General features: G+C 40.9%; 2 protein-coding genes across 2 annotated transcripts; one reads left to right on the top strand and one right to left on the bottom strand.

Moving 5' to 3' along the window:
* Positions 1-298: 298 nt before the first annotated feature.
* Positions 299-3,487, bottom strand: LOC306849793 (proton channel OTOP2-like; the record flags this gene model as incomplete). The annotated part of the gene is made up of 6 exons (XM_079385111.1): positions 299-469; positions 962-1,776; positions 2,138-2,283; positions 2,666-2,724; positions 2,810-2,946; positions 3,124-3,487. The coding sequence occupies 6 exons, from the start codon at positions 3,485-3,487 to the stop codon at positions 299-301; spliced, it is 1,692 nt and encodes a 563-aa protein (XP_079241237.1).
* A 1,983-nt stretch (positions 3,488-5,470) lies between these two features.
* LOC306853491 (pre-mRNA splicing regulator USH1G-like) lies at positions 5,471-10,662 on the top strand (the record flags this gene model as incomplete). Its single annotated transcript, XM_079390958.1, has 3 exons — positions 5,471-5,634; positions 8,602-9,052; positions 9,856-10,662. 3 exons carry the CDS (start codon positions 5,471-5,473, stop codon positions 10,660-10,662), a joined length of 1,422 nt encoding a protein of 473 aa, XP_079247084.1.
* Positions 10,663-11,400: the final 738 nt, after the last annotated feature.

Genomic DNA, 11,400 nt, shown 5'->3' with positions numbered 1-11,400 from the left:
CTCTGGTAATACTTCCAGAGGAGTTCACTGCACTGATAACAGTCTAATGCATGTAACAGGATTAGGCCATATTTCAGATGATACTGGGACATCATTAACATATTCAAACGGATTTCAGATCAACATGGTCTAGATCTCCACACACACTCACATATACACATTGTATTATACAATAAAAATATAGTAAAAAAAAATACAATTTCTCTTTCAGCTAATCAAATATATAATATAAAATATATATATATATTTTGCAAAGATAGGTGCATAAGCTTGTACAGTTCCTGAGTGGTCAGCTGATTTATGAGGCGAGGCACACCTCAAACAGACTAGCCACTGAGTGCATCCGGTAGAAGATCCCAAACGGCATTCCAATATTCACAATCGCTGTCCACGTTTGGAATTCATAAATGTCTGATCCGACAGTGTTGTCAAACTGTGGCCGTGCTCCAAAGGCTGGTATAATCCAAAGCTGCAAAACAGAAATGCAATGTACAGAATTAGATTTAAAACTGATTTCTGACCACGAAGTGTTAAAGACACAGGAGTCTTGGAGGCATACACACAACTAGAATGGAACAAAACACTGGATTTGTAGCCTTTTTTAAATGCCAGGATCGTCAATTGTTAACCACATTATTACAGCGATCATAAATAATCAAGGTGCTTTGTTATGTGATGAGTAATAAATAACAATAATGTGATCCAATGCATGGGTATGTTAATGAAACCGTTAACCATTAAAAGCAATATATGCAAGAATGTATCCTGTGTGTATGCCCTCTAACTACGGTTGCAAAGTGGCAGAAAAATTCCAAAATTTGTCAAAATTTTCCAGACGTTTCCAAAAATTCTGGAATGTGTCTGGAAATTTGCCGGAAATGTTCAATCTCTTTGCAACCCTACCGCTTACGGCTATAAATAAGGTTTTTTATTGATAAAGAATATGGAGTCAGGTACTTACAATGACATTGCAGAATAACAGGAACCCACAGATCTCCTTAAGGATCCTCCTCTTGCAGGAGAGTCGACCCTGGAGCAACGTCAACGGGATGGGTAGCGTGTGAGCTGGGACGATGGAACTGCTCCGTCTTTCTGGGTCTCTCTCTCGTACGGCCATGACGTTGGCGAAGACAGTGGATGTCTCAGTCTCTTTGAATGGCTGCCGATGGAGGCCCTTGATGAGGAAGGCATTCTGTAGGCACAACTGGATCACAGTCAGAATAGAACAGGTCAGGTTGAGCCCATTTATGTGCCCCTGGACCCCTGATGCCAGAACAGCTACTATAGTGAAGTAACAGATGAGGAACTGGCCCAGAGACGCTCCCAAAAGCAATCCCACATCCAGACTTCTGGTAGGGTTCTTCCCGGACACCTGCTCCCTCTTATCCATCCGGAAGATTATACAACCGATCAGAGTTGTGATGGACATCAGAATGATGGCGGCTATGTTCATGATGTAATGCATTATCAGAGCTTCCTCCTTCTTTTTTGGGTCACCGCTGGTCACGTCCACTTCATACACCACAAACATAGTCAGGCCTGCCACCAGAACGATCAGGCCAGCAACTGGACCAATCAGAACGTCCCACAAGCTAAAGCGCAGATTGTGGCTATGGTGTTCATCCATCTGGCGGCCAACGTTTTTCCACATGACGTAGGCCATGGCTGATGCGAAGAGGCTGTACTCGATGTTGAAGGGGTACAGATAGTAGTAGGCCTTCTCAAAAACATCGCACAGGTTATGGCTACACTTGCAGTCGCTCTCTCCAGCACGGCCTGAAAGACAACAACAGAGAACGTCAATAAAATGCTTAACTTAATCTTCAAATTAAGCAACCCAATACAGGATGTTCAATATTCGTCAATGTAATTTAACCTAAGTACACAAGCCTGTTGAAAGACACAGCTTATGCTGGTTAGGTAAGCATTGCAGCTGGTTTGAGCTGGTTTAAACTGGTCCTTAGCTGGTCCTGATGGTTATAAGCTGGTTATGAGTTGGTCCTGAGCAGGAACTAGTTGCTTAGGACCGGCTTTTAACCAGCTGCCATGGTTCAAAACATACCTAACCAGCATATGCTGTTTTTTTTTTTCAACAGAAGTCTCAAAAGTGTGCAATATGATTTGCTGATTAAATCACCTTGTGATGTGACATCGATTTTGTAACCATTTGAGGAACTGTTGTATGAAGGGTCGGCTGGAGCCAGTGTTTGATGGAGCGACTCCTCTGTCACTGCCATCATCCATACCACAAGATTCGTAGACAACGTCAACATCAGACCACAACTGCAATGAGAGAGTAAATATTAGTATACAGTAATGCTAGCGGCTCTGTTTCATAGAGGTGTATAGTCAATGCTGCTATCCTATCAAACCTTCAGTCTGGCAAACATTTCCTTGAGCTAACTTAAAAATGTATCCTCATTGCTTCACACCGAGACGTCATACAGCTCTACAATCAATGGTCTAGTTGTGGTGGTTACAAACAACTCATTTCCTTTACGGTTCTGAAAGGGTGTAATCATTTGCCTATATTTGTCAGATTGTCCCATTCATTTCTCTTCCTGACTACACACTGAGGTCAAGATAGCAAAAGACAAGGAAATAAACTGGCAAAACCAGATAACAACCAAAGTCTGCATAACGTCACCCACCACCAAGAACTCACCGTGTGACGATTTGCTGTATCTGCACACAGTCTTTTGCATGAACCCAAAGGACGTATGTCTGGAATATGGAAGAGAGTACATTTAAATGGTCTAGAAATACAAGAACAAATAACCTAAAACCATTCTTTATAGTTTTCCCCTACCTGTACAATGACAAACAGAGCTTGCACAACAGGGAAGGCTATTTTCACAGGCGACTCGCAGTGCATACGACCCACGTAATAAATAATCTTGAAAATGTCCATGATTACACTGCAGACGCCAAAGAGAACCAGTCCACCTGATGAAGACATAAGCAGTTTATAAGCACTTGAGACTAGATGTCTATAGAATATACAAGATAGTGAGAACAACTCAAATTTTCTTTCTGAAATCTTTAATTTAGTGTAAATTAATTCAAAGCCATTTGGCATCAACTCTTTCAGGACTTAATATGATCATACAAATGAAGACTCACCTCTCAGCCAAACTGGTCCAGCATGACTGTCTTTGTAGAGCACTGCTTGGTACACCCTCGAAGTATGGATTTTGTAGTAAATCATCCATACGGTGGTGAGAATGACAAGCAAGATGAGGAAAATTAGAAGATGAGATGAGGTGATCTGGATCTGGTTGAAGACGCTTCCACACACTATGGCGATTCCCAGGAGCAGGATGTTTAAGCAGATGAATCCAGATAGAAGCCATCCCCAGTTGCGGCCCTTCTCCACTGTTTTGAACCTGCCGTGGGCAAGTACCGGGTTGACCGTCTCTCCATGGGAACCGACTTGGATGGTGGATATTTGGTTCTCGATGTCTTCTAGGTCTTGCTTTGTCATCATGTTGCGTGAGTTAGAAGAGCTGTCCACAAGAAAACACAAGTCAACTTGTAAGTGGAGATCTAAAAGTCCAAGTTGAAAAGAGTCTTGAAAAGAGGATTTGTAGAGTATGAAGCATGTGAAGACCTTCTACAAGTTGTCACACAAAATAATTAGAAGGAGCCTAGTTTCCTCAAGCTGTATAAATACTTGAACCCGCATAAGTATCCAACCAATCACCTGTCTTCTCATCTGCTTACGTCTAGCCCTGCGTCTTTCCCATATCTGAAGGGACCTGCATCCTCAAATCTGACTTGAAAATATTGGAAATCTAAAAAGATTTCACCTTTGCTTGCACTGGACCAAAGCCAGCCAATAGTTCTCAGCTATTGTGATAACAGAGTTTAACAAGAGGGCTACCTGCACAGTCTCTACACTCTGTTCGGTGACGAAGGAAATGTGAAGTACTGACCGGCCCCCCTTAGCTCTGAGTCATCAACAAATATTGAGCTTTTATTTACTTCAATCATATCTGTTTTCAAAATAATAAGCCTTTATTTACTCAGCTTGCATCGGTTTTCGCAATCATTGCGATATTCAGCCTCTCCCAATTTCATTGTAAATGTTTGAGTACAATGGAATTGTGCATTGTTTCTTTTGGGTCATATGAAGGCAGTGGATTCATTTTGATTATTAATGTTAACACAAGAAATATTAACATGCTCCTTTAACAAAAGCAACTTGCATCAGTTCCACAATACAGAATTTTGAAAGTAAGCATAGTGCAAAAGCTATATACTTGACTATTTGTCATATACATTTACTAACTTAGCAGAAAATAGCACTATTCAGTATTATGCCATTCATACTAATATGCATGCTGGTTAGTGACCTTCACTTACCATGAGTAGGAACTGCTGGCCTTCTGAGGATCGTGTCACCTCATGGTATCTATATTCAGTTGGTGACACAAAGATGTACAGCCGTAAAACTGAAGGGCCTGTAACCTGTCAGACACAACACACAGTACACAAATAATTAGAACAAAATGTATGAACAATCTACCATGCAATTATAGCCATTATAAATCCTCAAACATCAGTGGAAGTGTGTGTGGTAATGCCACAGTGATGGGACATCATATAAAGCCCCCATAAATAACATTTATGCAACTATTAATCCAGATTTTAATGACTGGTAATTCACAGACAGATTTGACACATTTAAAAGTACTGTGACAAGTTTTATGTGAAAATAATAGCAGGCTTACTTAGTACTTCAGATTGTCTTATGAGAGTTAACCATGGTTTTATTATAGTTGTAGTAATCATGTTTTATTCCCATATTGACTACCATTTGTATAACTACTATTTTACTAAAAATACCATGGTTAAACTATGGTTAGTGTTGCAAAACCATGGTTAATTTGTGGTTACAATGGTTTAACTATAGTAACCTTTTTTTGTAGCAAAACCATTTTCGTAAGGGTTAACTCACAAAAATACAGTAGGTTGAAAATAACTCTGAACTCTGAAAATAATTGGCCACCAAAGCCACAATTAAAGATATGATATCAAATATCAAAGCAATATAGCACAAACCTAATTTTCACTAAACATTTCGAAAAACCTTTTTACTTTACTTTTAGTCATTTAGCAGACTAAATGACTAAAAGTAAAAGTAAAGTACTTTATTTGAATGTTTATTAAACAATAAACAGCTGTTTCTTAATAATGCTGTCCGTGTGCTAATGAGTTTGGAGGGGAAAGCAGGGCTCTTTTAAAGAATGTATTTAATTCACCCAACAATATAATATTTCGAATCCCAAATTGGAAAAAGATTGCGTTTTGTAAGGACCGAGCTGAAGCCACACCCTCACGAGCCGCAGCGCGTCTGAGGTGTCCTTGGAAACTCCAAGTGCCTCACGCGCGCTGCCTCCGGTCAGGGGTTCAGACCTAATGCACAGAGCCCGTGAAAGAGTGATGGAGGCTGAGGTTCGAGATCACCATGAATGACAAATACCACAAGGCAGCTCGGGATGGCTACCTTGACTTGTTGAAAGAAGCGACGCGGAAGGACCTGAACGCTCCGGATGAAGATGGCATGACACCGACCCTATGGGCCGCTTACCACGGCAACCTGGAGGCGCTGCGGCTGATTGTAGGGAGAGGGTAAGACTGCGCCCCATTCCCTACGATTAATCAATTAACTGGTTTAGTTTGTGGATTTATCGGAAGTTTAACCCATATGTTTGCATGCACGCCTCATATGAAATGGCTTTCGCAGGAACCGGCATGGCGCGGATCTCGGGTCCACGTTACTGTATATCATCACAAGCCAATACTGGTGTCATGACGGCTGGTGCTTCACAGGGCTGATGATTTTATTAGGTTAATTGGGTGTGGAACGTGCTGTTCTCAGTTCTCCAGCCTGCTTCCTTATACCCTACCTCATAATGTTTATGGTGGTGTTATGTAACATGTCTCAAGTTTGCAGAGGATCATGTCATATTAACATAATACCATAAAAGGCAAGGTTTTTTTCTCACTGTAAAAAACCTGTTTAAAGTAATCCAAAGATGTATTTCTGGTAACAAGGAAATTAGCTGGGTTTAGGTCAAAAAATTATGAATCAACACCATCAACAAAATACATTTTTTGAGAGTCAAATCAGGTAGAAAAATCAACTGAACATTTTAGCATTTTTTTAGGCATATAGAACTGTAAGCATGAAATTCGCATTGAAAAATAATTTTTTAGTGGTATGTTGATTTTTTTTGTTTTCACATTTTTGTGTTCCTGTAGCTCAGACTGCCAGAGCATGCCATTATCAGCAACACCAAGGTCATAGGTTCAATTCCCTGTTAATGCATGGACTGATTAAAAATGTATACCTTGAATGCACCTTAAGACGGATATACTGCCCTTGCTACTTCTTAGTGGCCCTTATTCATTTGCAGTGTCATTTGAGTTGTTTTATCACTAACAACACATCAACAATTCCACATTATGTGATCTACGGCCACTCTGTTAATGCCGATGACAGAAGACAGATAAAAGCGAACACACAAAAGAGCTGACCTGGTTTCCTCGGCGGACCTAGAGGCCCTTTATAAAAGCTCTTAATTGTCAGAAGTTCTCTTACTGTTCAGCAGTCCTGAATGCATAATCGGACTGTTTAACCATTGAAAGCCACTGGCTATCGCATAATCTCCTCCACATAAAGCAAAGCAAGCATCGCATTTCTGTGGTTAGAGCCAACTTATGCTCATGTACACATAGGGATCCAGTAATTAATCCCTTAATTTGGGTGTTTCATTTCTCTAGTGATTAATTCAATGCACAGCATGGCACTGACTGATCCCTGAAGCATGATTTCCCACAATAATGCCCACGGCTCTGACCTGTCATGAATCATACTATTAGAAGTTGTTAATAAATAGGGACAGTAAAATGATGGTAAAAATAGCAACAAAGGTAAGAAATCGACATTTATGGGTGGAGGTTATCATATAGCAGTCATTTTAGAAGATAACATAAAATATTATACTCCTCTTCCAGAAATTTTACAATGTTCTGACAGACATATGTCTTATTATCTGACAGTATTAGTGGGGTAAGAATGACAGTTTATTACTCATGTAGACCACGAGTTATGAACTGTAATTTTTACCCCACTAATTCTAGACCAGCTGCAGTACATTTTATCTGATTGTGTTGGATAAGATCATTTTATAGGGCAATGCATTTGAATGCTATTATATTTTATATATAAGTGTAGGCATGCCAAAAATCAAGGTCAGGCAGGTTAGCGGGTCATACTCCAAATTCTGGCTTGACCCAATGGTGCACACAGCTCCCTTTGCTAACTGTGAAAACCTTGCAGCTTTTCTCATCCATAATGCATCACTGCAAGGCTTCACCTGTCACCCATCAAATATTAAGTAGGCTAAACTAGCGCTAGATGCAGAAAACATAAATATACAGCTTAACTGTAAAGTGCAAATTAGGGCAGCACAAATCATATATATTATATAATATGACATATGTTGTCATATGTTAATATACCACATTTTTTAATTTTCATTATATTATATACTGTCTTGTGCACTTTTTAAAATGATATTTTCAAAATGCAAATCAACAGTTAAACTAAAACCAGCATTTTTCAGTGACGTTTTAGGTACCTGTAGGTGGGGCTATACTGTACAAAAGTAAAGCAGAACAAAGTTTCAGCCTTGAGTTTAGTTTCAAGCGATCACATAATCATATCGTAATGCATCCCACTGTACTAAGTCATTGCAAAGAGTGTTGTAGAGCAAGTAACATAAAGAATGAGCTCTAATGGAGATGTGATCATATCTAATAAAGAATTGGATGCAAATTAGCTTTTTATACAGTTGTATCTATATGTGTTTGCAAATATCTCAACACAACACTTCAACAAACTATTTAAAATGCATTTTCTAGAATGCATATTGAATAGTTATATTATGAACAGTCGCTATGTACTGTATTTAGTTTCTAGCAGTCATAGATTAGAACATTTCTTATAGTTTTAGAATAGTTTCTCTGTTGATCAGGCCCGTGGTTACAGTCTGAACACAGGAATTTAGTGTGACATCACCTATGCAACTCTATCATTCTTGCTAGTAAGAAGACACCCAACAAGCTCCCTCTTATTCAAGCAGGCGATCAAATTACTGATCCAGGGGTTTGGATCGGCATTAGGAGCGCTAAACCTGGATTACTGGCTTACAAAATAAAACTTATATAAGTAAGAAAAATAAGAGATCATATGAATTATATAACACACCTGTTTGTCCTTCTTATGACATTTCATGATTTTCGATATCACATGTGTAGAGCAGGTTGTTTTAGTTTCATAGACTTATGCATTATTAACTGGCCTTCACGGATGATAAGCCAGTGCTGAAAACATAATCAAAAAATCATGGGATTGCCAGTGTGGTCTCAGCTATTCTTGGGATATAAAACAAGAGATAATGACAGTTTCACTTTACACCTAAAAGTGTCAGTTATATGTTATATATAGGCTACAGGGTCTGAGTTGTGGTTTCACAGAGGTCACCACTAAATGCCACACCTGATATGGATCTATCACGGCTCTACTTTCAGGGGGAACCCAGATAAGTGTGACATATGGGGGAACACGCCACTCCACCTGGCTGCCTCCAATGGCCATCTCAACTGCCTGTCCTTCCTGGTGTCCTTTGGTGCCAACGTGTGGTGCCTGGACAACGACTACCACACACCACTGGACATGGCTGCCACCAAGAACCACATGAATTGCGTGCGCTATCTGGACTCCATCGCTGCCAAGCAGACAGCCCTCAACCCCAAGCTAGTAAGCAAACTGAAGGACCGGGCTTTCCGTGATGCTGAACGCCGCATCAAGGAGTGCATTAAAATGCAGCAGAAGCACCGACGGCGCATGGAGCGTAGATTTCAGAGAGAGACAACGGAAGCATCGGTCTCTGATGCCATGAGCTTCTCCAGCTACGCCAGCAGTACCTTGAGTCGCAAGCTACACCACTTCAACACTGCCACTAATGTGCCATACTCCCAGGTCAGACTGCTCTGCAATGCTTAAATATTTGGGGCAAATTAACAGGGCAAATTAGCGCAATTCCAAAACGTGACGATGGGTGTGGAAATTTCTGTGGGTGATTTACTAACAACGCACAAAAACAGACGCAACATCTCATTTACATATCGACCAATGCAATATACCAAGCGCAGCACAAATTAGCATAGTCGCAAATAAAGAAGCCACAGTACGCTGAAAAGAACCAGAGGTCAAACAATTAAGGGTTGCAAGAAGTTTTGATAGAGCTGGTATTGCGTGACTCCTAGTTGAGGGTTCCCAAGTCGTCTTTTATTTCCTGAAGCAAACTAAAAAATAACATGGCTTGGCAAACGATATGTTCGGAAAATGTGTTCTTTCCAAATAAATTAATACGTGTGGAAAAAATCCTCTCCCTTCTATCACGCGTGCTCTGTTCTCTGCGGTGCCTCCTCCTAGCAACAATAGTTGCAGCCATTTCAAGCGCAAAATAGTTTAAGACACGCTTTTTTGGGTGTTAAAAAACGGCGCAAATACCATTAATTTGACGAGCGCAAACGTTAGTAAATCTTGTTTACTACTCTCCCCCCATAAATTCAGCGTCTGAAAGGGAATCTCCTACAAATGCATATTCAATAAGGTCAGGCGCAAAAATAACCGGATCCACCTTTTCAGCGCTAATTCTTCATTGTGCATCTTTAGCAAATCCTGACAGTACTATTTTAACGCCAAAAGACAGTTTGCGCTGGTGTTCAGTTAGAAGCCACATTCACTAAATCTATACTTGTACTATTTTGTCGCTCTAGGCTACTCTCCACACCACAGCCAGGGGCAAAACTAAGATCCAGAAGAAGCTTGAGAAGAAAAAGCAAGGTGACGGAACATTCAAGATTTACGAAGATGGCAGGAAGAGTGTCCGCTCTTTATCTGGCCTACAACTAGGCAATGACGTCATGTTTCTCAAACAGGGAACGTACATCAACCCTAAGGACCGGTCTCGTCGTAACATACGTGACATGTTCCCTAGTGACAACGAGGATGCCGTCTCACGTGCCATCAGCGAACCCGACTTGCACGGTCATGATGTGGACTACTCAGAGATCAGCACCGACTCCGGCCATGACTCGCTCTTCAACCGTCCCGGCCTGGGCACCATGGTTTTCCGCCGCAACTATGTGAGCGGTGGACTTTTTGGCATCGGGAGAAGAGACGAAGGCAGTCTAGCAGGCAGCCAACGGGTCGATAACGTGCGCCTCCACAGCCGGATGCATCGTGTGCCCAGTCTGGACGAAGATAGCATCGGAAGCGCCCGTAGCCTGCAAGAGAGGAACATGCAGGAGCTGCCATGGGATGAGGTGGAGTTAGGGCTGGATGACGATGATGAGCCTGACACCAGCGCTCTGGAAGTGTTCCTAGCCACGCAAAGCATGAACGAGTTCATTCCTATCTTCAAAAGAGAAAAGATTGACCTGGATGCCCTGCTGCTGTGCTCAGATAATGACCTCAAGAGCATTCACATCCCCTTGGGGCCCCGCAAAAAGATCATAGACACCTGTCAGCGCCGATTGGAGACCATTGAGGACCCAGGCTGCATAGAAGACACTGAGTTGTGAAGTTCTGCCCTTAATCCCTTTTGAAAAGAAAAAAAAACAGCAAATGCTGGTTAAGTATGTTTTAAAGTATGGCAACTGGTTTGAGCTGGTTTAAACTGGTCCTTAGTTGTTCATGAGCTGGTTTAAGCTAGTCCTGAGCTGGTTGCCATACTTGTCAACAACAAACTAGTTGCCATACTTCAAAACATACCCAACCAGCATATGATGGTTTTTTCAAAAGTGATGTCTGTTTTACCTCAGTGAATGTTGAAAAAGCAATAGTTTACAGAACCATTGTTCCACTTTTCTTTGAAGACAGTTACTTCATCAACATTTGGCCAATGCACCAGATTTGAAGACAGTTACTTCATCAACATTTGGCCAATGCACCAGATATGCTAAAGAAACAGAAGTCTAAATCTGTTCAGGTGTGTTTAATTGGGTCAATGAAATGAAAACAACCTGTTGTATGACAAGAGAGTCATACATCTCTTGAAAAAAAAATTATAGGAAGGTTTATAGAGGACCAGTGTTGAAATAGATTAAATATGACCTCTCTTAACAGCTGGCTACATTACCTCTTTAACTGACACAAACAACGCAATATGCATAAAAATGGTAATTCAGTTCAAATGTAATGGTTATCACGTGTCATGTGGCAAATGCAAAGAGTGGAAATGAGGTCACATCTCATTACACGCACTCTTAATCTCATAATATTTCTGCCCCCATGGGGCATATATCTCAGTGCCTGTGTTT

The sequence above is a fragment of the Barbus barbus genome (assembly GCF_936440315.1).
Source record: "Barbus barbus genome assembly, chromosome: 3".
NCBI lineage: Eukaryota > Metazoa > Chordata > Actinopteri > Cypriniformes > Cyprinidae > Barbus > Barbus barbus.
Note: the sequence above shows the minus strand (reverse complement) of the source record. Positions and strands in the feature narration are given on the sequence as shown.